The sequence below is a fragment of the Zeugodacus cucurbitae genome, chromosome 5 (genome assembly GCF_028554725.1).
Source record: "Zeugodacus cucurbitae isolate PBARC_wt_2022May chromosome 5, idZeuCucr1.2, whole genome shotgun sequence".
Taxonomy (NCBI): domain Eukaryota; kingdom Metazoa; phylum Arthropoda; class Insecta; order Diptera; family Tephritidae; genus Zeugodacus; species Zeugodacus cucurbitae.
The window spans coordinates 58,907,891-58,934,851 of record NC_071670.1 but is presented as its reverse complement, the minus strand read 5'-3'; the positions used below and the strand labels follow the sequence as shown (position 1 = coordinate 58,934,851).

Genomic DNA, 26,961 nt, shown 5'->3' with positions numbered 1-26,961 from the left:
AGTTATCCTTATGAATGAAAATATTATTATTTATTATTATAAATATTTAATTGCGTGTTATAAAATATCATTGTCGATTTTTTTTTTATTTTTGTTGTATAACTGAAATATTCCAGATAATGTTACGATTTTTTTTCAGTATTCGCAATCAAATACATTCAGATTGAATTCATTTACTTGTTGCAAAAGTAGTTTTATTCTAATATGCCTATCATTTTTATACCGCCTCCCTATCTCCTCTCTCTCTCTATCACTCTCTGTCGCTATCAATATAAACTGTTATTATTTACTCGAATATTTGTATTTTTCAGCATTCCTATCTTGCCCTCGGCGATCATTATCGTTCACCCTTTCCTTTGCCGAACAATTTATAACACATAAATAATCAATAATTATTTTTTTTCTAGACAACAACAAAATAAAGCAAAAAATAGATAGATAGACAGATATTTGAAGGGCAAAAGGCGACCAAAACGTCACCGCAGGCAGCTCATAGATGCCTTTGTAGTAGCGCCGATTTGAAATGAAATTTATTTCATTTTCTAATTGCTGCACAGACACTTATATAATATATTTAAAACAACAACAACAAAGTAATCTAAGTATGAGCTAATGCAACTCTAAGAACATAGAAATATTCAAAAATGAAAAAAAGAACTAAAAGATTGAAGTGTACTCCCCGGGTGGGTCGCTGGCGTCCATCGTATTACTGTCGATAAAGACGAATCGCTTTGCTATCCAACACTTGGAGAGCTAGATATGTATGAACACATGAAGCTAGCTATGAATTTCGTAGAAGTACGGAAAAGAATGTGAGAGCGTGTGGAAGCGCTTTGGTGGCAATACAAATTAATCGAAATTAGATTAAATGGAATTTGTGATGTGGTGCTGATTTCATGGAATGTGGTGAATAATGGCGTAATAGATAAAAATGCGCTGGAGCTGACGATTGTGTTGATGACAATGTTGATGTTGGTGGTCATTGCTATTTAAAAGACTGCCAAAAGGTATAATTTAGACACATGAAGATCGTAAGATCGAACATTTTGCACTTGAAACACTGCTTTGTGGCGCATAAATTCGCATTTCTAAATTTGTTGCACACTTTTTCACTGCCGATTAATTAAAATTAAATCAACAAACCGAAGATAAACATTTTCGAGCAATTATCTGCATTTTTTTGTTATGTTTGTTACTCGTTCCTTCACTTGCTGCCATTTTGAATTTATTGCTGCATTAACCTTGAACTTTTTTTTTATAATTTCTTTGGTTTCGATTCAGCTGTCGTCAGCGCAACCCTTTCGTGGATTCGCAATTTGGTGAAAACATAATAAAAATTGGCCATAAAAGCGTTGAGTAAATTTTTGGAGTATATATAAACGGGCTCACTGTATTACAATGCGCTTTTGCGCTTTTACGTTTTTTTGATTTTTTATTTTATTTATTTTTGATTTGTTAATTTTTGAACGATTTGTTAAACTTTTTTGTTCAAGTTCAATTATTGCAAAATTTTAAACAAAATCAAATGAGTTTGGGATGAAAGAATTATTATAGAAATCCATCGCGGAAAATATATATTGGCGAGTGAGATGATAAATGTAATATGATAACAAGGGTCTCAAAATTTTTATTTCACATGTTTAAACCCTCAAATTTTAGTTATTTATTTAATTGCAGTATTTTAATAAGTCGTAGATTAATAAAATAAAAAATTCTTCAGATTTTTACTCAAAATTTTAAGAATATACACTTTTTGGTTCAAAATAACGCACTATCATCAGTACAGGGTTAACTTTAGACATAAAATTAAAACTCAAATTCCTCGAGAGATTAACTCAATCTAATTTTCTCGTTTTCTAAATTTTGAAACATTTCTAAAAAATAAGATAAGAGATCTACATTCGATCAGATCTTTCAGTACCGAAATGACTTGATTTATAATGATCAGGTTTATTCTATATTCCTATAATTGCTCTTGATATTCATAAGAAGTCCTCTTAGCATCGAAATCAGTACTTGAGAAACCAAAATATGTTCTTCAAAATCCGAGACATGAATTGAGAACATGTCCAACGGGAATTTCAAGCGCTCTTGTAAAAAAAAATGTTAACCAGTAGATAAACTGTCTGTTAAGGCAATAGTCTGCTTTAGAAGCCGAAAAAATCGTTTTTTTAGCAATTTTTTTTGAAAGGGAAGAAAATGATTGCGGTAAACGGAATTTTATGACGATAGTGTACTATATTTAAGGCTTAAAAAACAATATTTATTATTAAAAAATATTGAAATTTTTTCAAAGTTGTAAGTATTTTTCTGGAGCGCCTGGAATCTGCATCGGTGCCGGTGATGGAGGTCGTGCGATGCATCTGAAACAGCCAAACCAACTTTTTTTTTTAATTTTTAGTTTCTTTTCTTTATGAAAAAAAAATACCGAAGAAGTTATAAAATTCCAAATTTTTTTGAAGTTTGAAAAAAAAAATTGACTAAGTTGCAAAACAAGTAGTTTAAATAATACTTTTGTGCAACTTTTTTAGTTCAGATAGAAGATAATTTAATACTGAAGCTAGATCACTTTGGTTTTTTTCGATCGGACATATACATATTCTTTTTGCTATCGCCGGCACCGTTTTCTAACACTTGTGAAAATGAAAACTCGAGAAAACGCGCTTTAAAGGTCTGCCTGAGCATTCGCACCTGCTCGACGCTCGTCCACTAAAACTGCTCTAGCTTCGAAAATATGTCGAATTGGCGTCTGGAATTTTAAAGGCACATTCTTGGATAGTTTTGGAAGAGTTTTAAAACAAAACAAAAAAATCGATTTTTTGAAGCCTGTAAAGCAGACTACTGCCTTAAATGTGATCCTTCACCTTGAAAACAAAAGTAAATGAAGTAATAAAATCATGGTTGTATTTCAGTTATGAGCAAAGTTGCTCAGATAGTAGATCTGTTAAGTTCTTTAAAGATTTGTGTGTGCTGGAGAAGTCTTTTTTGATATATTTTTACTATTTATAAAGATTAAAATAAGATTTTTCAACATTTTTCAGCATTCAAATCAAAACAATAGCGGCTATTTTTAGAACCATCAATTATTTGTCGAACTCTAGCATACAATCTCAGATTCACTTTTAAGCCATAAACTAACACAAAGCATGCCTTAAAGTGAAGTGAATAAAGTACAATTAAGAGCAAAAACAATAACTAACGAGTTAAAAGTGAAGTTGCTTTTGGATTTTAGATTTTTGCAGACATTTATGCAATGTGATAAATTGCTTGACTGAGATAAAAATCACAGAACAATTGAGTGATTGGAAAAAGAACGTACGAATGTATGTATGAGAATGCTGAATGCAAAAATTGTAACGGGTGATTTTTTTGAGGTTAGGATTTTCATGCATTAGTATTTGACAGATCACGTGGGATTTCAGACATGGTGTCAAAGAGAAAGATGCTCAGTATGCTTTGACATTTCATCATGAATAGACTTACTAACGAGCAACGCTTGCAAATCATTGAATTTTATTACCAAAATCAGTGTTCGGTTCGAAATGTGAAAATCCGCTTTTTTATCGACAAATTTTGTTCAGCGATGAGGCTCATTTCTGGTTGAATGGCTACGTAAATAAGCAAAATTGCCGCATTTGGGGTGAAGAGCAACCAGAAGCCGTTCAAGAACTGCCCATGCATCCCGAAAAATGCACTGTTTGGTGTGGTTTGTACGCTGGTGGAATCATTGGACCGTATTTTTTCAAAGATGCTGTTGGACGCAACGTTACGGTGAATGGCGATCGCTATCGTTCGATGCTAACAAACTTTTTGTTGCCAAAAATGGAAGAACTGAACTTGGTTGACATGTGGTTTCAACAAGATGGCGCTACATGCCACACAGCTCGCGATTCTATGGCCATTTTGAGGGAAAACTTCGGAGAACAATTCATCTCAAGAAATGGACCCGTAAGTTGGCCACCAAGATCATGCGATTTAACGCCTTTAGACTATTTTTTGTGGGGCTACGTCAAGTCTAAAGTCTACAGAAATAAGCCAGCAACTATTCCAGCTTTGGAAGACAACATTTCCGAAGAAATTCGGGCTATTCCGGCCGAAATGCTCGAAAAAGTTGCCCAAAATTGGACTTTCCGAATGGACCACCTAAGACGCAGCCGCGGTCAACATTTAAATGAAATTATCTTCAAAAAGTAAATGTCATGAACCAATCTAACGTTTCAAATAAAGAACCGATTTATGCGTTTTTTTTCTAAAAAAAGTTATCAAGCTCTTAAAAAATCACCCTATAGCTGCAGCAACAATGTGGCAGGGCAGACAGCAGCTGCTGACCACAAGCAGGCAAAAACTGCGTTTGCTGGTAGAAAAAAAGACAGAAATAATAATAAAAGAAAAAACTAATAAAACAAAACCTGAAGAAACCAAAACACTGCAAACGCACCTTAAAGAACCCTCAGTTCGCTTAGCTAAGCGACGTGGCTGCGCAGCTCACCTCAATGCGCACTCAAAGGTGCAAAGCCGTAATGGTCTACAAGTCCACATACCATGTGTTGTAGAAATAACAGCTCGAGGCAGGATGGTAATTTTTCAAGCTCAATACAATCTGTGCTCGCTTGCCTTAGCCGCTGCTGCTGATAATACCAGGCGATTATGTTGCTGACCATTCAACTTCTTTGCATCTCACAACAAACAGCGCATAAAGCAGCTGAGCATGGCAACAAAAAAGTCAAGAACAGAACATGAACAAGAACAAGAAGAAGAAGAAGCACAAGAACAATGGAATGTGCAGCAGCAAGTCGGTCGATCTGCGTTGCTCTTGGTGGCAAGCGAGTATGTTTTGCTTGCATGGGTGTGTTGTTGTATGCAGACTAGCGGCAGACGTCTGCAGCGGCCAAGCAAATAAGCTGTAGGCCGGGGCTTATTTTTCGGAACGCCGTTGGACGATGTGCGACCTTGAACGTTTTTTTTCTTTTCTCGCATTAAATTCTTATTTTTTTCTTGTTATCTATTATTATTTAGTTGCGTTTGTGTTTTCTGTGCTTTTATTCAATGTTCATACCTAGATTTTGTGGCATTCTTCAACAAGTTCTGCACACGCTTGCCAAGTCTGTGGTGAAACGGCTCGCCGTTTTATGCAACGTTATTTAAGTGTATTTCTTGCAATTTCTTGTTGTTGTTTTTGTATGTTATTCTCAGACAGACACACAATGTATTGTAGTTACGCCATAGCTTTAACATTGGCCTTCTTCTCCACTTTTTCACTTTTGCATTATGCGATTTGTGATTTGCATTGTTTGCTGTGCGATTCTGTTTCTTGGCAAGCTCGTCAAGAATGCAGACCCTTTGCTGAGTGCCACGTATGGGGTAAGGTATGAAATCTAAACGGTCTAAGCGATTTGGTAGACATTTTGCTCGAGTGTTTTGTGCGAGACATCAGTCATAAATCATTTGGTCAAGTAATCGGTGATAACTTTTTGTTGTATTTCTTTGCGAGATTGAAGTCGTAACGAAAAATTTGAGTTTTGGAATTAATTGTTGACTTAAAAACAGACGAATAAAAGAAAGAAGAGATATTAAAAACAAAACATATAAAAAATTAAAAATTAAAAACAAATAAAATAAATTTAAAAAAATATAAAATATAATAAAAAATAAAATAAAATAATATTTTTATAAAAATTCTTTTATTTTTATAAGAAAAAATTTAGAAAAAAAATTTAAAAAAATATTTTTTTTATAAAAAAAGTTTATAAAAAATATTTTTTTTTTATTTTTATAAGAAAAAAAAAATTTATTTATTGTTTTTATTATTATTTAATTTTTTATTGATTATATTTTATTTTTATATATAGTAAATAAAATAAAAAAATATTTTTATAAAAATTCTTTTTTTATTTTTATAAGAAAAAATTTAGAAAAAAAAATTATAAAAAAAAAAATTTATAAAAAATTTAAAAAAAAAATTAAAAAAAATTATTTTATTGTTTTTATTATTATTTAATTTTTTATTGATTATTTATTATTTTTTTAACATTCTTTTATTTTTTTTTCAATTCTTTTTTAAATTAATTATTTATTAAATTCTAAATCGTTTGTTTAATATGAAAAAGCGGAAAATTTTATATTCTTTAAGAAGTGCTTCCACTTTTAAGCTAGCCCCACTCAAATAATATACGAATGTATATAATCTATATGTGTACATATGTATGTATATGCTATGAAGTATCGGCATCGATTGCCACTTGATTATCAATTAGCTGTCAAATGATGTTTATTTTTTAATCAAAGCGTTTTTATTATTTTGTACGGAGAATTGCACGTTGATATTATTTGTCTATGCATATGGATATATGTATAAACTGATAAAAGTAAATACATTTGCGGTTTTGCTTACAGATATATTTATATACAAACATACATACATATGTAGGCATATATAGATATACTTTAACAATTTCCGGTAGGAAGCTTTAAACGGCCAGAAAATAAAATGATAATATTGTGTTTAAAAAATAATAATAATATTAAATAAAATAAATTATTGAAGCTATTAAAATATTATTATTTTAAATAAAACATAATCAACAATTTCAATTAATTGCATGAGTTTGACTTCATAATTAAATAATTGAGTTAAAATTTTCAAAAAAAAAGTTGAATTTATAATTGTAAATCATTAATTTGAAACCAATTTAGTCCGAAATTCATTAAGTTGAACATCTGACAAACCTGTCAAAACAGTTTGTGCATACAAAGTACACTTCATTAGTTAATTGCCGCTAAATTAATTGACAGGCAACCGCAAAGAAAATTTGAAATATTTTTATTACGAAAAACAATACCAACAAATAAGTATTTTACACAAAATTGTCCAGTCACAAGCATTACTAGTAACGAAATAATTGACAAGTGACGAGTGCGCTGTCAAAACTGACAGGAGTAGACAAAACAACGGTGAATAACGTCATACAAAAAGAACATCAAGCAAGCCGAATGGAATGCAAATTGTCGAGGACTCATTATACAGAATTAAATAATGGAAAACTCGGCAAATTAACTAATATAAACAATTCTAAGTAAAGCTAATACAACTGATATTGATATTGTCTTTTTTTCGACATAAAACGATGATTTTCAAAAATTAGTAAGTAAAAAAGTAAACAACTTAAAGGTAATAATGCAAATTTAGTTAATAATAAAGTTAAACGTTAGACAATGCGCAGAATATATAATGAGTTGTCATATAATTGTGATGAGTTTGCCTCTGAAAGTTAATAGAAAAAACTTATTTCACAATTATCAAGTGTTTTCAAGTATCAACATTCCAATATCCGTATGGCACACGTGTGTTGTCTCTTGTTATTACACTAATGTGTTTGAATATAAATTTATAGCCCTAGCACAGGCCCCTTTATAGGCGATGACAAAATAATAAAAAATTACGCTTGCAATTTTCCGCAACTCACGCCACAGACTTTGGATGCTCCAGTTGCTGAATTTGTACATATGTAATTGTAGCAAATAAAATGCTTGTAATGAATGAATCAATGAATGAATTAAAAATGCGGTAATATTTATTTAGCACGCCATAATTGTTTGTTGTTATGATTGAGTAAAAATTTGTATTGTTGTTTTTAATTTGTAGGCAAAAATGTAAACAGTTTTCAGGGAAAATATTGAAATATGCGAAATTGTATGATTAATATGAAGAAAAACTTAGAAATAATAAAAAAAGTTAAAAATAATAAAAAAATATAAAAAATTAATGAAAAGTAAAAAATAAAGAAAAATAATAAAAATAAATTAAAAAAGGTTATTAAAAATTAAAAATATTTAAAGATTAAAAAAAAATTAAAAAAATGAAAAATCTATAAATTAATTCAAAATATAAAAAAAAAATATTAAATCATTTAAAAAACAATTAAAATATTAAAAATATAAAAAATAAATGAGAAAATATAAAATAAAATTAAAAAATTAATAAATACAAAACTTTAAAAATATTTTAAAATTAAAAAAGCACCTAAAAAATTAAAAAAAGTATAAAAAATTAATAAATTAATTTAAAAAATTTAAAATAACTAATGAATTATAAAAAAATAAAACAAAAAATAATAAAAATTTAAAAAGAAATATAAAATAAATGAAAAATATAAATGTAAATTAAAAACAAAAAATAAATTCAAATTGAAAAAATTAAAAAAAAAAATAAATAATAAATAAATAAAATTAAAAAAAAATATTAAAAATATTTTGAAATTAAAAAAGAACCTAAAAATTATAAATTAATTAAAAAAATTAAAAAAAAAAACAACTAAATAAAAAACAACTAAATAAAAACCAAAAATAATAAAAATTTAAAAAATATAAAATAATAATAAAAAATATAAATATAAATTTAAAATATAAAAAATAAATTAAAAATATTAAAAAGAAAATTAAAAAAGTAAAAACAATTAAAAAGCAATTTAAAAAAGATTAAAAAAATTAAAAAAAAAAAATAAATAAAATGTAAAGAAAATTTAAATAAATTAATTTTGTTTTTGCTTTGAAAAGTACGAAATGTGTTAAAAGCTTACAAGAAAATTTCGAAAAAAAAGTTCAATTCCTCGACTTATTCATAACAAATCAAAAATAAACTATTTTCATTGATTATTTTGTTTTTTTTTTCACCTTTTAGTATGCACATCCTCTACAAAACATTCCACCAGCTTAACAATTGATCTTTCTCTTTACCATAACGATTTACTTGTAATTATAACTATTATAGTTTAACACTGCAGCTCGAAAACCCAATCTGACCGCATTCCTCACATAGTACTACACGTACATTCTAAAAAATTCAAAACACTCCCCATTGCCAGCTTGACAAACTGTCTATACAACTGCCAGCTGCTAAGCTCCTCTGGCTGTTGTGAGTGAGCGAGTTGTGCTCGACTTTCTATCTGTCTGTCACAGTTTTGTGACACAACAATAACCGGCACTGACACGCAGACGCCTGTCAGCCCGCGTACGCCAACTAACAACTCCACAGCCAACTCAGCTACCGTTTGGGAGTGTGCAGCACAAATCTACAATACTTAGTCACAAAATATGTACATAAGTCACTCCACAAGCGTCTGTAAGTATGTATGTTTCACTGCCGTCCATGACGACAAACGTTAAATAAATAAATAAAGTAATTCAGCGCAAATACACAAAACTTGCATAATACATAATCAAGTATTACATCTGCAGCAAACATGCCAAAAAGCACAAACAAAAACAAATGACAGAGACAATAAATTCGCACACACTGAGGCGCGTGAAAGATATCAAGTCATTCAAATGAATGTAAAGTGCAAGCGAAATGAGTTCGTCTCCTAAACTGCAAAACAAATAAAATTTGCCAAATAACAAGTAAATTAACTGTTGCGCGATATATAAATAAATAACTAATAAAAATTAAATGCGTATTTGAAAATAACTTCGCGATTTTTTTCCGAACAGCTGACTGGTGGGTGTTGATGGGACGAAAATTAATTTTTGACTGCCATTTGTGGAACGCAATAAAATGAATTTCATTTTCCCCACACACTCACATTTACTCGCTGGAGCAAAGTTCGTTGATATGCAGTGTTCGCTGTCCATTTAAATCCGTGAAAAATTTATATTAGCAGACAGACGAGCAAAAATAGAAATACAGAAATAAAAAGTAAAAATATAAAAAATTATAAAAAGTGGAAAAAATCACTAATATTTGTGTGTTACCTTGTTGTGCCTTCAAACGATATATTGGTCAGAACAATTGTTGTGACCGATTTTGTGTAAAAAGTGTGCAGTCAGCTGGCTGGCAGAACAACACAAATACTCAGGCTCAACACGAGTAAAGCGATTATTTGTCACTTGCACAACTGGTGTGCCACTTCTTCAGCGTTTTTTTTTAATAAATATTTGGAAGCCAGTTATTGTTGCTATGAAGCGCGCACTTGTAGCAAAGAACAAGCGGATACAAGTGTACATAACAATAAGTATATAACAACAAAAGATAAGTTGATCGCGTTCTACCTTTTAGACTTCAAACTTAAAACTTTTTGACAGTTTTACCAACCACCATCGCGCTGCCTTTATGGGCTTCGTGACAAATTCAGAAGCCAAAAAATATATGGGTGTTGATGATAATAGCTACAATAAGCTACAACTGGTTAAGACCCACGAAGTATCTATCTACATGCTATATAAAGTACTATAAGCATATAGAAAAAAAGGGAGTTGGTGAAAGAGGCGGTTAAGCAACAATTGTGGTGCCATCACCCACCAAACGCAAACACACTTTGCGAAGAAGTCAACAGGCAATGGGATTATTTTCGCATTAGAATTGTCGGTAGTTGACTCTTTACCACCATTTTACCGTTATACGCTTTGTAGCCAGCACAGCGGTTTCTATGTGGAGCCGCATTATTACATTTGAAATTGTAAAATATAACAACAGTTGGTGCTAATGACTGCAGATTACAATTAAAGACTAGAAAAAGAAGAGTGTGAAACGCAAAAGCAATAGAACAGCGATGTGCTTATAGTGCGCGGGGTGGCTGATGCGGGTGTTGAAAACTAATGTGTAATATCTATGTACTTGTGGTGAAGCGATGATGTTGTTGGTGTTGGTGAAGTGATAAATTTAATTGTTTAAGACTTTGTTGATTTATTGCCTTTTTGCTGTTGATAAATGTATGCGATGAAAGTGGTGAATACTACAAATACAAAAAGACAAGGTAATAACGGGTGATTTTTTTGAGGTTAGGATTTTCATGCATTAGTATTTGACAGATCACGTGGGATTTCAGACATGGTGTCAAAGAGAAAGATGCTCAGTATGCTTTGACATTTCATCATGAATAGACTTACTAACGAGCAACGCTTGCAAATCATTGAATTTTATTACCAAAATCAGTGTTCGGTTCGAAATGTGTTTCGCGCTTTACGTCCGATTTATGGTCTACATAATCGACCAAGTGAGCAAACAATTAATGCGATTGTGACCAAGTTTCGCACTCAGTTTACTTTATTGGACATTAAACCAACCACACGAATGCGTACAGTGCGTACAGAAGAGAATATTGCGTCTGTTTCTGAGAGTGTGGCTGAAGACCGTGAAATGTCGATTCGTCGCCGTTCGCAGCAATTGGGTTTGTGTTATTCGACCACATGGAAGATTTTACGCAAAGATCTTGGTGTAAAACCGTATAAAATACAGCTCGTGCAAGAACTGAAGCCGAACGATCTGCCACAACGTCGAATTTTCAGTGAATGGGCCCTAGAAAAGTTGGCAGAAAATCCGCTTTTTTATCGACAAATTTTGTTCAGCGATGAGGCTCATTTCTGGTTGAATGGCTACGTAAATAAGCAAAATTGCCGCATTTGGGGTGAAGAGCAACCAGAAGCCGTTCAAGAACTGCCCATGCATCCCGAAAAATGCACTGTTTGGTGTGGTTTGTACGCTGGTGGAATCATTGGACCGTATTTTTTCAAAGATGCTGTTGGACGCAACGTTACGGTGAATGGCGATCGCTATCGTTCGATGCTAACAAACTTTTTGTTGCCAAAAATGGAAGAACTGAACTTGGTTGACATGTGGTTTCAACAAGATGGCGCTACATGCCACACAGCTCGCGATTCTATGGCCATTTTGAGGGAAAACTTCGGAGAACAATTCATCTCAAGAAATGGACCCGTAAGTTGGCCACCAAGATCATGCGATTTAACGCCTTTAGACTATTTTTTGTGGGGCTACGTCAAGTCTAAAGTCTACAGAAATAAGCCAGCAACTATTCCAGCTTTGGAAGACAACATTTCCGAAGAAATTCGGGCTATTCCGGCCGAAATGCTCGAAAAAGTTGCCCAAAATTGGACTTTCCGAATGGACCACCTAAGACGCAGCCGCGGTCAACATTTAAATGAAATTATCTTCAAAAAGTAAATGTCATGAACCAATCTAACGTTTCAAATAAAGAACCGATGAGATTTTGCAAATTTTATGCGTTTTTTTTTTTTAAAAAGTTATCAAGCTCTTAAAAAATCACCCTTTACATACATATATGTAACTGTAATATTAACTACGTAGATTCACATATGTTTGCATTAAAATTGAACTTTGTCATAGCTAAAGAAGTGCTCAAGCTCATTGAGTGTTTGGGGGATTTTTCTTGGTGAATTTAATTATATTTTAAGTTTGAAATTTATCGATAAAAATTGTTTATAAGAATATAAGTAGTTACATTAATAAGTTAATTAAAATACTTAATATATAATAATTCTACAATAATAATACTCAGATACTCGCACGATTGTTTTAACAAAATAGAAACACTAAAAATACTAAAAATAAGGCCCTTTAAGCATCAACTTTCGCAATTGTATACAAAAATATAGTTTTTTAGTTATTACTTTGTGTACTTTTATCTCACTCTGACTAGGCCTAGGCATTACCTGTTCTAATTGTCGCACAACATTCCGCAGACATGACTGCATTGTTAAAATTCCACGGCTTTTCTAGTGCGGAACTTCGCTAGTGGCAATAAACGCGCCTGAGGAAGCGAGATAATAATTGCTAAAACTACAACAACAGCAAAAATATTGCACAAAATCATATGTAATAAGTAATTCAGCGCACAAATGTAAGCAAAACTGACAACGTTTGTCGGCTATTGTCGCGCTTGCTGACAAGCAGGCGCAACATTGTAGGGGTAAAAAAATGCTAAAATACAATGGCTGTGTGAATAAAAAATTTGAAATGATGCACAATTACTTTATTTGTTTTTATTACTTTTGACGGTAGATAGGGTTTGCTGAATGTGTTCATAGTTATTAAAAAAACATATGTATATAACAAATTAAAAAAAAATAATAAAAAATATGTAATATAAAATACAATAAAAAATAAAATAACAAAATAAAATAAAATGAAATAAAATAAAATAAAATAAAAATAAAAAAAATCAAATAAAATAAAATAAAAATAAAATAAAATAAAATAAAATCAAATAAAATAAAATCAAATCAAATAAAAATGAATTAAATTAAATAAAAATATACAAAAAAAATTACAATAAAATAAAATTAATTTAAAAAAAATTGTAATGTATGAATTTGAAAACATAGCGGCTTGGGGAATCTGTTCACTGTTATTTAAAAAAAATTATAATCACAAATATTTAATAAAAAAATTTAAAAAAATATATAAAGAAAAAATAAAATTAAAAATTAATAAACAAAAAGATTTTAATTAAAAAAAAAAATTATTTAGAAGCAAAAATACATAAACAATTAAAAACCGAAATTAAAAATAATAATGGAAAACAAATATATTGAAATTTAAAAACATAACGGTTCCTGTAGTGTGATCATTGTTATTTAAAAAAACATAATAATTAATAATAAAAAATATTTGAAATAAAATTTATAAACAAAAATATACCGAAAATTTAATAAAAAAAAATTTATTTTCGAAAAAAAATTTATCTAAATTTAAAAAATGTTTTGTTAAATTTTACGTACTTTTATTCAAATATTAAAAAAAAATCGAAAATTATGAGCAGTTTTAATGTGTTTCAAAAATTAATAAATTTTCTAGCTTTATTTGCATAAAAAAATTTTCCAAAAACTAGAACTTGTTGTTTTGGTATCAAAATTAAAATCACGTACAAACATGCAAAATGAATAAATTTCGTGTTACGGAATTTAGAGTGGCCAATATAACGGGTTTTTGAACAATATTTTTTAATTTTTTTCCATTTTTTAATCAAATAAAAAAATCATTTGCACGTAAATTCGTTTGTTTATAAACAAAAAATTGTTTGCATGCAAGCGAGCGGTAGTTAATAAAAAGCAAAAATTATATGCATTTGTTATGACTTCTTGGCCAAACACAACAAACACAATATTATGCATGCACAACAACACCAAATGTGTTGCGTTGTTTATATTTTTGCATGCATATTTTATACAGAAAATGCTAAAATAATTATTCATTACGAGCACACACCACAAACTGTTGGCTGTCTTTCATATAAAGTTTTTTATTGTTGTTTATTGAATTGTTTATTTGCATGTATGTGTGTTTGTGTGTGCATGTACAAACCCTGCAGTACGGCTGGTATGAATTGGTGAATTGCACTAGTGAATTCTTGTGTTACAAGTAACTAGAGAATTCACGACAACGAGGTAATGCAGGGAAGCAATAGTACATGAGAGAGATTGAGAGAGAAGAGAGCATGATCTAGTGAACGTTGTGCTCAATATGTACTCTCAGTAGAATATTAGCGACAAATAAGGGTGGGAATGCAATTTTGAGAGATCGAAGCAAAAAAAAGCAGAATAATAACGGCAGAGCATCTCGTACAGTAAGTACAAGTTGCAAATAATTATTGGATCATTATAGTATTTACGTACGTAGTTGGTCATTGAAAGCTTGATTTACTGTAGTAGAAAGAAAGGCATTAGCTTTTTCTTTGTAATTCTGCTATTTCATTTTTCGCATAATAGTTGTTCTCTGATTGTACAATTGATCTCGCGTCGCGTTTATTGTTTATTAAAAGTGTTATTAAAAGGTGGATAATTAAATGAAATAATAGTGAATAAAAGCAAAGAAAACATAAATATTTTATATGTATATACATATGTATGCAAAAAATGGATTGCCCTGCACAATGAAAAGAGGTAAGAATTCCAACATTGCTGTATAATTATATGCTTTGTTTGGAAGTGTTTGCACGTATTTATGAACGCATAAATATCATTGTATGTACATTTATTTAAATTATTAATACCTTACTTATATGTATACTTGTTTCGAATTATTTTACTCATTTAAGATCAACACAAAATTTTAATGGAACTCTTAGAAATGTGGCTTAGGGATATAAGTGCAGTGATAAATATGGTATGTAATTTGTAATACAATTTTAATATCAACTAGATTTCTTTTTAATTATTTTCTTTCTTTATCACATGTTCAACGAAGTCGCTTTTGAATCCAGCCGAAGACTGATATTAACCGACTCTGTTGTTCAGATGGTAAATATAATTGTAAACAAAGAAATTTTAAATAAAAATTAATATTGTTAATTATATAAAATTTAAATAAAATTTGTGTTTCATTAAGTTTGGAATAAACTAGCCAGGTTGAGAGGTAGTAAAGAAAGTAGTGAAATTTAATAGTCGGTAAGTTGTGAGGTAACTAATGATATATAGTCAGTGATATGTGGTGAAGTAGCTAATGAAGTATAAGCGGTGAAATCGCTCGTGAATAGTGTTAATCGGTTACCGCCAATGACATCGCCGTGTTAAATTCATGAGTGAATTGCATTGCCGGTATTATGGTGGGTAACCAGTGGTGGTTACCAGTAAGTAGTGAACTCACTAGTGTTTCACTAATGAGCCGAACTGAAGGGAATTGATAATTGTGAAACTGTTGTATTGTACGCGCTACCGCTTTCGGTTGACCATTTGCGCCCATAATGCGTCATAGCGGGAAGTTTAAACGGCCGGTGAAACACGTACGCGCAATTTTCAACCAAATCGGGTTTGTCTAACCTCAATGTCATTAGAAGCGAAAAGCGTTTGAACTACATTCGCATTAAATACATGTGTGCGTATGTATGTAGTTAAAAATAAACAAAATGTTACACGCCCAAAACAGTTTTGAATGGAAATTGATTTCAATATCAGTTAACTTTCAAAATAAATTGGTTAATGATTTTCATTTCATAAAACTGTAATTCTCAACTGATTTATGAAATTCATTGCGATATTTTACGCTCTCTGAAGAGATTTAAAGTATATTGTTCAATACAAAATATTTGGAGAGTTCTTTTGTTGTTGTTTTAACAATTACCCAAACCTACCTGAACCGTTAAACTTAAATTAATTGTAATTGAAGTCTTCTAACGGCCCAGGAAACGAGCTGCTTCGACAGGGTTGGACCAAAGGGAAATGGATGTTAGATAAGAGGGGTTTAGAGGGCACGCAAAGAGATGTAACCTGCTACAGTATCCAGAACGAAGTTGCGCGAGTGTCACTCTAGTTTCGGGAGGCAGCTCGAGCTCTATGTCGTGTGTTTTATCTTGTGGGTGATGTTTTATCTCCAAGTACGCCATTCACGGGAGGGAGTCGATGAGTCCGTTTCAATGGCTCCTTTGTGAATGGCGTTCAGTGCTTGTCGAAAGTCTGTCGCATCCGAAATCCGATCGGCATAGTCCAGTATGCCGTCGACGTATTTCAGGAAGGTACTCTTGAGGACTCTGTGAGGCGGCTCGGCTTTCATTAGGTGACTGTAGGGATGATTTCTCCCATCACAACATAAACTGTTTAGAGACCATTGAGTTATGATCCTTCACAGGTAGCATACGAGCCTCATTGTGTCGGTGCTCAACCGGAGACATCAAGAGGCAACCTGTAGTTGTCCGGAGAGCGGTATTCTAACAAGTATGATGCTTCCCCAGCGGCGTCCTACTGCATCCAGGCGATCAGGCGATTTGATGCGATGCCATCGATAGAGATGTTCAGACATCTTTCGTCCAATTTGTGAATAGGATCGCTGTGGATTTGGTAGGGGAGAGTGTTAGGCTCATAACAATGAAGAAGCGAGAAAGGTCGAGGAGTTAGACGTTAGTAATTTCTATCTCTTTTTACCGAAAATTGTCTAAAATAACTAAATTATGGACTAACTAACTTCCAAATTTACAAAAAAAATCCAAACAAATGGCAACACTACACTTAAAAATAAATACAAAGAACTTTAAAGCTAAAAGGAGGAATTAAAATACGCGTATAAATCACAAAAAAGAATTAAGAAAAAGTTAGCAAAATAGGGAGAATAGAGGGGCGCACGACAGCAACGACGACGTAAGAGCAATAGGAAATATTTGTATAATGACTTCTAAAGCGTTAAAATAACTCAAAATTTTTATGATGCCAAAGAAGGCAAGAGCACAAAGCGCGCACATCAGCGGATCTGGAGGGGAGAGCAAAAAACATTTCAAACTTCATATACACAATTAGCAAGCGCACAAACAGAGCAGAGCTTACCTACTGCTACCGACTGTTACAACAATAAATAGCTTCAACACACAACGCAATGAACTAATTTACAGCCAACGAACGTCAGAGCAACCGAACGCATTGCGACCGGAAAATGTGCAACTGTGGAAAAATGTAACATTCACTCCACGACATGTGAATTCATTCATTGAATGAAATGGAATGAGTGGAAAAATAAAAATGCAAGAGAGCTACGTAAAATGGGCAGAAGGGGCAGCACTGCAAAAGTGGAAGTTAAGTAGTGCACTTGCAGAGCGAAAACAATAGGCGCAAGAGACGAGAAAGGGAGTGAGGAGCAATCAGGCAGGCAAGCAAGCGCTGATGAGACGACACCACACTTGATGATGGCGATGATGATGATGCCTACAATTCCTGCCTGCTGCCTTCCTACTCAATTAGGCGCAGTGAGAAAACTGTCAGGCATTATATTACATCGAAAGAAGGTGGAGCGCCAGCCAGCCAGCCGTTTGACAGGAAGCCTGACGGCAGAGGCGCATAGTCACACACAACCGAGGAGTAGGAAACTTGGACGCAGTTCCGCGAAAGACGGAAATTGTTGTGCAAATTCTTAGCGTCGCTAGGGAAGTACAAAAGAAAACATAGAAGACTGCATACATATATAGCTATGAAAGGGACTGCATTCTTGAAGTCTGATAAGTATTAGCTGGAAAAGCAGGAAATTATGGGCAAACGTTAAAGCCAATGAATCATGTTGCTGCATCAATAGTACAATAGCACTTACGTAAAGCATAGCAGAAGCCTGAGAATGCTGATAGCAATGCTTTAGTAACTGTAAATTTTCAGTTCAGTTTTTATATCGCAAATTTTTTGCTTGACTTTTTGCCATGCAACTAATTGCAAAATTACATCCCGTCTAGTGGCTTAATGAAAATTAAAATGTTACAGTAGCTCTTAGGGGAAGAGTCCCCTTAGAGAAAGGCAGGAAACCTCAAACACTTTCATTCAAAGAATAGTTTAGTGCTTTAGCTAGAATTGCAACGTGAAAGTGGCTGGAATTGTGCAGACGACAAGCCTGATTGGTTGGCAGTTGAAATGCGGAAAACGTTTGTTGGATATCAGTTAATTAAGACGGACGGCAAAAAATGTGGACAGTCAAAAGGAGTTTGTGGTATTGGTCTTATACTTCAAATGAAGGAAGAATGTCTGTTGCTGATTAAAATTGAATGTTAAGAGACCAGCTGAATTTTTAAGTTAAGTTATAATATATTTCCGACATGAGAAGAAATGTCATATAACGGTATAAACGATTTGTAGAGTTGCTTCTTGATTTAGAATCTCAGCAGTGAACTATACTCAGAACATTAAAACCCTCAATATAAATAGGAAAGTCTGGAATGTTTATATTTAGGCATACAAATTATTTTCTGCAATATTAGCCAGCGGTTAAGAGTTTCTCAGCTTTCTTGAAACTCTTATTGAATCAAAAACTGAAAAATTTTAGCTGAGTTATTAGAAAATTATTAAAATATATAAAATGATAGGGTAAATGTATCGAAAAAAGTATCGGTTAACTAAACTCCGGTTAAAATTAACCAGTGGTTAAGAAATTCCAGTATATTTAGCACACTTCTTCGACCAAAATACTATCGAAATTATTAGAAAACGACTTAAAATATAAAATAAAATGTATAAATGTAACGAAAAAGTATCGGTTAACTGAAATTTAACCACCGGTTAAGGATTTTTAAGTTTTTTTTTTGACACTTATTAGATCGAATATAGAGCACAATCTAAATTCTTAAACATTAAAACTCTTTTGACAAATCAGAAAAGTTCACACGTTCGAATTAACCAGAGGTTAAGGATTTCTCAGCTTTCATGCAACTCTTATTGGATCAAAAACTGAAAAATAGCATCTCCAGATTAATTATTATTAAAAAGGACTAAAAATACATAATTTTTGGATAAATGTATCGAAAAAAGTAAAGGTTAACTAATACTCCGGTTAAAATTAACCAGTGGTTAAGGATTTTTAAACTTTCCTGAAACACTTATTGGATCAAAAACTGTAAAGTGTAATCTAAATTATTAGAAATCTACGCTAAATTAAAAATTGTTGTGCTAAATGTATAGATAAAGTACTTGTTAACTAATACTCCGGTTAAAAATTTACTCTCTTTGAAGAGTAACCAAGCGAAGAACGGTCAACTAAGCAACTCTCAACATTTCAATATAACACAATATATTCCAATTGATGCATCACCACCACCTCTATTGTAAGTGGTACGGGTGGCATATGGCTCTAAGCTACGATACGTGCGATAAATTTCATTTTAATAAAATGCTAATCCATATGGTAAAAGCGTCAATAAGCGTCGGACGGACGACTACATGCATGTGGGTGGATGCGTAGAGAATCATGCTTTTGCATTAATTACATTGCTTGGCATACGCACGGACGCCAAAATGGACACACATTGCTGGACGCATGAGGAATGAGCACAAAGTGGACTGGATGAAAATGCAGCGTAAGTATGTATGTATGATGGGCAGCGTGTATTTATGGCTATGAATGGTGTTTGGCCTAGGGGGTATATAAAAGAATGAATGAATGAATGGCTGGATAATCAAGTGGTTTAATGGCTGTGCATGTAGCCGGTTGATTGTATGCTTGCATGCATGCATGTGCTTCCTTTATAGGCGGCTCCAGCAGTCTGTACTTGCATAAATCATTATTGTTGGTGTTGGCGTTCCGAGGCAATAAGACGTTTTATAGCATTTATTAGCGCAAATGAAATGAGTTGAAGGTGAAGTGTAAATAATTGGTGAATGAGCGGTATGCTATTTTAAAGTTTCATGCGACCGTGACTTTGTTGTTGTTTAGGCATATACAATGAAGAAATGCTTGATTGATTAGTTGGTTAGTTGTTGTTGATGAAGTTACCTGGAAGTTGAACCTGGAGGTAAGGTATATGCGTTGATAGACACTCTATAGACACTCATTAGTTCAAGCTCTGTATTCTGTTGATTCAATTTTAGCAAGTTCCACGAAATTATATATGTAACTCTGGATTCCACTATATTCCTGTTCACAGTACGTATACACATACAGATTGCATTCGAAGGCACAAACTTTATCTTTCGACAGCTTCAAGGCTCACATATGCTACATATATACAGCTATCATATATATATTCCATATCAAAAAAGCGAAAAAAAAAAAAATATTATAAACACTACTCTATGCAAATGATGGTCGTAAAAGTGTTACGATGTCCTTGACATTCCACTGCGTACAATACCAAAATGCATTGATGAGCGTTCGGCTGGGGACTAACAGCATGCAAACCGTTTTTTTCGCACATATGGCAATAGTTGCAAGAAAAAATCGCAAAAAAGCGGTTTATGATTTGCTGCAGCCGCTCTCCACATGCAGTGTGTGCCTATTTTCACTTCACTTTTAATGACTTTTAACGTTTTTTTTCGCCGCTTCTTTTCTTTTTATTTCTCTTTATTTTATGATAATCGGCTATTATGGCGATACTGATGAGGAAGGGGACGAATATGACACGCTGCATAAGACAGCAAGCCACTGTTGTTGTTGTTGTAGATCAGTATCTGTAGCTGTGCACAATAGTTCTGATTGTACGCGCTGCTGCATTATCAGAGCCGATTGAGGCCGCCGGCGTTGCTACCCCGCTACGCAGCAAACAGTGCCTCTGTCTGCCTGCCTGCCTGCAACTGCTGTTGGTTGTTATGATGGGAAAGTGCAACATAGACTTGACACCCAACAGCAACACAAAGCCCCCTCGGCACACAAAATGCAGATTTCACTACTTTTGCGTACGCTGGCGTTGTTGTTTGTTTATGCGTCCGTCGGTAATGTTTAGAATAATCAGCACAACGACGCGCACAAAAATACAATGCCACAAACAACATGCGTAACACAAACAACAGCAACAACACTGAAGATGCATCATCAAAGCGCAATGTTTCATTTTTAGTAGCTCAACGAATTATTTTTGTCTTGTAGATATGCGTATGCATTTTCCCCCGTTCTAGTATTGATAGCGCTCGCGCGATCTACAGTTTCGCTGCGCTCCGCCATTTGTAATGGAATGCGTCGCTATTTAGTTGGTTATTTTTACACCGCATTGTGTATTTTTGTTTTTCGTAAACTTTATGCGATAATCGTACAAGTGTGTTGTGTTGGTGCACATCACTTTTTTTATTTAACGACACAATTTTCTCTTTTGTGACTCGAGGTGATGGCTGGCTGCTGTTGTTTGTCTGTTTGCTAGCTGCTAGAACATGCTTGGAGTGGCAGATAAACATGGCTAAATATATGCTTATAGTACTTATAGCAGTAAGATAATGTCTGTCTTATTTAGGCTCTTCTAAATTAAAACACCACTCCAGGGGTGCTGTTACGTTGCAGCTCAAACAATCCGCACTTGTTTACTTCACTTAATTTTATGTATTTTAGCCAGTAGCGCTGTGTTGCACGCTTAAAATTGTTAAATGTTTAAGTATTTTATGCACGTAATGCACAATAATTTGTTGAAATAAGTTTTCTTTGAAAAAAAAAAATAACTCGTCAGTAGTAAATGTAAACAAAACAGGCTGACTCCAGTGTTCAAGAAGTAATTTCGATTATTAATCGAAAAATGTTTGTGATATGTTATGAATATGCTTCACACTGCTGATAAATGACGAAATTGCTTGAGAAGTGATATATTAATTTTAATTAATTAATAAAATATTTTCTTACGTAATTTAGACACCCGCCTGGACATTACTGAAGATAATTCAAGATAATTTTTTGTTTCTACCACATTTTCCACACTTCCGACTTCATTTTGCATTCTATTCCTTAAAAAAAAATCCCATTCGTCCGTCATAACAGACACACAGAAATTATTTTATAAGACCAAGATAAGAACGTCGTACACAGAATGCCACTGTAGTAAAGCTACAGCTATGAATCATACTCATATCAAATATTTTGCTGTAAAAAAATACATATTTTTATGTAATCCCACAACACACCACTACATTTTACTAGAAACTTATCAGTACCATATTCAATACCCAGTAAAATCAACCGATAAAGGGAGTACACAAACCTGCAAATAAAAGAAGAGAAATATTATTTAGCAATAAGTTAATTAAAGCTTATCAGCAAACTGCAATATACTTGATAAACAACGATAAGAAATAAAAGTTTAAAATTTATTTTTAGCACAACAGGTAAGCAACGATTTTTGAGTTAGACGTCAACGTCAAACGCAAGTAAATTTTGTATAACGAGAAATTTGGGGGAAACATTTGAACACAGTGGGGCATCTGGCTTTTACAAGTAGTATATTCACCACAGCTGTTAGCTGTCTAATAAATATTGGTTTTAGAAAGTTTTTGCTTGTTTGCTTTGTAACTTTGGCGTAGTCTACGTAATTTACATATGAAAGCAATGAAAATATTGAGCGAATTACATGCAAAAATATGAAAATAAATATGCAAAAAGCCGGCTAACGTAAGCTGAGTAAAGGGTGTTTTGTGGTTCGATTGTGGTGAATAAAAATTCAAATGGTTGTATAAAAGTAAACAATATAAAAAACAAGAGTTAATTAATGATTGAGTCAAATTGAGTCAATTGGAGATATTTTGTATGAAAAAATCGCAAAAAAAATGAAAAAAATAAAATAAATAAAAAAATTAAAATAAAAATAAAAATAAAAAAAAATTAAGAAATAGAATAAAAAATAAATAAAAAAAATTTTAAAATACAGTAAAGCGCATAAAGCAATGCAAAAAAGCATGTAACAAAATATGGCAAAATGAAGTTCAATGAGCGATTTGCATAATTGTCGCACAAACTGCTATTATCTAAAAAGATGTAAAAATACATATGAATGCGTATATATAACTTTAAAAGAAAAGTATTTTTATTTGACGTTATTTAAGTTTTTTGTGTGCGTTCAACAGTTAGTGGCGAAAGTTTATGTTTTGATAAAGTTTTTTTGTTTTTCTTTTCAGTGTTTTAACGATATGTTTTATTGTTGCTGTGCGTTTATTTGCTTTGAAAACATTTTAATGTATGTAGTAGTAGTGTTTAAGTAGCTGAAAGTTAGTAGTTTGGTAATTTAAGTTTTTCAGCTTTTTTGAGTATTAAAAAACAGAAAAAGAAAACTGCAATTGTGCGAAGCACGTAGACCACAGCACAATGTGCGACAAATTCAACAATCGATAAGATATAATGTTGAATATGTTTTACAAAAACAGAAACAAATTGCAATGTGACAAGCGTGTGATAAATGTAGTGCAAGTCGGCGAATAATGAGTATCATCGGCGCAAAATTAATCGAACCGAGATAATGTTTGTGAGATAATGGAAATTTGTATTATATGCCATTTGCACAGTAATTAAATTATTTTGTCACTGCTGAACTGACATGGATTATATTTTTATGACGAGTTAATGCTCGGTCGTTAATATGACTTTGATAAAGATAAGACATAATAATGTTATCGATGGTGAGTAAATGTCGGTCACTAGGACTATAAAAATTTCAAGAAATTTTAAATTGTATCTTGCTCAAATATAATAAAAATATTAAAGTTGTTTGTTTTTGTAAAAACAAAAAGAATTTTAAGGTCTCGTCGATACTTTAAATTGCATAACAATTTCGCAGATAAAAAATATGCAGGAGTAATTCGATATAAAAAAAAAAAAACATTTTTTAAGAAGCTTGAAATAAAGCTGGAATGTTTTTTTTACTTAATTTTCTTATCAAATCTTTTTTTTTTTTAAGACTGCGAGTGTATAAAAAATTAACAAATCATAAGTGAATTGAATATCGACAAGGGCAAATATTGAACGATTTGTATATAATTTCAATTTATACTTTTAAGAACAACGCAAAAAATTAGAAAATATGTTAGCTAATGGTTTCTCCTTTGTTTTAAAACAGGTTACCTACTTAAAAGTAGACAATGTTTGCGCTGTACCCTCAGCTCACCATATCACCTTATATAAGTCTGCTTGTCTGTATAGAACTGAGTACTTAAGTATTGGTTAAGTCTGATAAAATTGACTGACACAAACAGCTTTGGGTACTCTAATCATTCATTTTACTGATAAGTGAACATGGCACAGCAAACAACAAGCGCAGGTATTTTCAGCTTTTTGCTTCATTAATTGGCAACTGGTTCGCGAACACACACAAAAAATTAGATAATAAAATATGGTTCTTTACTTGCAGACGTTTATATAAAAAAACATTATATGTATGTATGTATGTGAGATACATGCTTTTGTTTTCAATTCTTAAGCTTGCGAACGATTTCGCTTGAAGTGAACTGAATAAAATTCGCGGCAATAAATATTTTTTGATACACGAAATGACTCAAACTTGGTTATATAATAGTATATCGAATATTAAACAGTTGATAAAGGCATTAAAGAGATTTAATTTGTATTTTACTAATAAGATTTATAAATGTATACACAAAAATTGTTTATTGGTGAAGAATGTAAGAGTACATTCGATTCGATTATTATTTTTATCGGTTATTGGTTTCATTGTTTTTATTTTCAACGAACTTCTTTTGTCGCTTATTATTTTTATTAAGTATTATTTATTTCGATTTATATTCTTATCGAATTTTACACTTATCGATTTTTCAATTATGTAATTTTATATTTTTTGTAATTAAAAAGGAAGCTTTTCGTTTTCTTTTTTATTTTTTTAAATGTATAAACGAACACTTCAGTTTATTACACACTTGAAAAATCTTGAAGAAACTTAACGCCTCTTAAAAATCGTATATTATCGTATCTTATACAAGCAATTTTTCAACTTATGAGTTAATATACACACACATTAAATATTTCATCACACAATATTTAAATACTTAATTTTTTAGCAATTTTTTGCCAGCCACACTTCTACGCTTGAGTGACCACTACATTTTCAGATGAAATTCCTTCAAGCGCATATTGAATTACGAAAAATCCACTTTCGCCTCCTACAATTTCGCACCTTCCTTTTACCAGCCACCTATACGCCTGAGACGCTGTCGCCACCAAAAATAACATTCGTAAGAGCACAACATATTGGCATTCGAATGACAAACACCCGCACACCCTCAAAGTCACCACACAAGCTCGATAGTGCCATTGAAATTAAATGCCACACAAAGTAAATGATATTTTTTCGCCACAAGCATGAATAATTTGAACCGCAGCTATTTGCCCAGACGCGTCACCAATGCGTTGCGACCCCCCACACACATATTTTTTGGTGAAGGCGATGGTGGTGGTGGCACACAATATTGTTATTATTTTCGCTTTCTTGTTGCTTGTGGTTAAGTTTATATTGTTGTTGTTGTTAGAGACTTTTGTTGTTTATAAATACAATTTTTGCATTTCTTTTGCCCTGTTCGTGTGTGTCTATTTTTATACCGTGCGAAACCACTCCTGAGCCTTGTTGAATGGTGGCTGGGCCCAAGCACGCGTGTCTGCTAACCATCTAACGACGTTATGTGATAGTGTTGCATGAATGTAGTTAAATGTAAATATGTATGTTTGCATACCATACACACCCACCGCTTGACGTCACAATCAGAGTCAATATTTGTTGTTTTTAAGCCTTGATTTCAGCACCCCACATTTGAATATGGTTATTTTTAGCAGCACAAATGATATTTTAAAGACGCACAAAGTTATGAGTTATTCAATTTTTGTTACGTTACTCTGGACATTATTAAATATTTAGCCAACACAAAGCTGAGGAATTTAAGCCCGTACAGCACCTTGTGCTCCTCAGCGCTACTTCACGTAAACTTTATTCAATACTTTTCCACATTTTAATCACAAACAAAACAAAAAGTTTGAATTACCGAAAGAAATATGTGCACAAGTATTTTGTTTTCCATCACCACCACCTACACCGCCTTCAGCAGTCATTTATTGAGGTTAGGTCAGCCTTCCAAGTGCACAGCTGTAGCTAGTAGCACGGCTGTTGCTGAGTTATTTGAGGCACATAAAACTTTTCATATTTGAAATTTTAACCACCGCGTCATGTCCTTACGGAATTTTTGTTTTTGTTGTTGGCGCGCGCACGTCATTATCCATTATCCAACTTCCGCGCACCATTTGTAGGTGGGGCTCTCATTTTCTAGGTCGTTTGTTAAAAGTGTCACGCATTAGTAGGAAATGAAATTTGTGTGCCGAAATAACTCTAAATAGGTTATGTAATATGACGTTAGTGACAGCGGTTATATCCTAATTTAATAGTGTTTGAGGCAGGCAAGCTACATTGGTTGAATAGTATTTAAAGCACTTTTTTGTTTTTGAACACGAAATTATTAAAATGTGAATTAATTTAATGAAGGAAAACTAAATTTAAATAAAATTCCACCAAATGTAATATAAAAGCGCACACGAAATAATTTTGTTTGATTATTGGTGTTGCAAAACTATCGAAAATCGATAACTAACGATAGGGTTATTTTAATTTATTACAGATATATTATTTTATTCACAAATTTATTATTTTATTCACAAATGTATATATAAATATAAAATAACTCGTGAAAAAACTGTTCAAGAAAGTATTCTTGCTTAGTTTCTTCGGATTATACATATAAGGAACCATAGCATATTGCTGGAAGAGACAGTAGCAGCAGCAGCCTTGATCTTAGGCAGTATTGTAAGGAACCGCAAGTTATGAGTCTCACCTGGTGAGAACGGCTATTCAGTACTTAAATGATAGACAAAATCGTGAAAAAGCAGAAACTCGAACTTGTAAGAATCAAAGCAAAATATGAAGAACAGTTAAAGACTGTTACGTGCTACATAAAGACCGCTATAGCTTTACAAATTATGAAATATTGTCAACGGTTGGGTTCCAAGGTACTAAATTT

General features: G+C 32.4%; 1 protein-coding gene across 4 annotated transcripts in view; it reads right to left on the bottom strand.

Annotated features, from left to right (window-relative positions):
• The window catches only part of LOC105209968 (death-associated protein kinase related), a 161,522-nt gene that overhangs the window by 126,016 nt on the left and 8,545 nt on the right, over positions 1 to 26,961 (bottom strand). Inside the window, exon 1 of one of the 4 annotated variants that reach the window (XM_029038851.2) lies at positions 19,979 to 20,052. The exons of the other annotated variants lie outside the window; for them this stretch is intronic. Within the exon in view, the coding sequence (XP_028894684.1) occupies positions 19,979 to 20,037 (59 nt within the window). The 5' untranslated portion in view covers positions 20,038 to 20,052. Of the gene's footprint in view, positions 1 to 19,978; positions 20,053 to 26,961 lie in introns of those variants that run through there. 4 annotated transcript variants of the gene reach the window in all.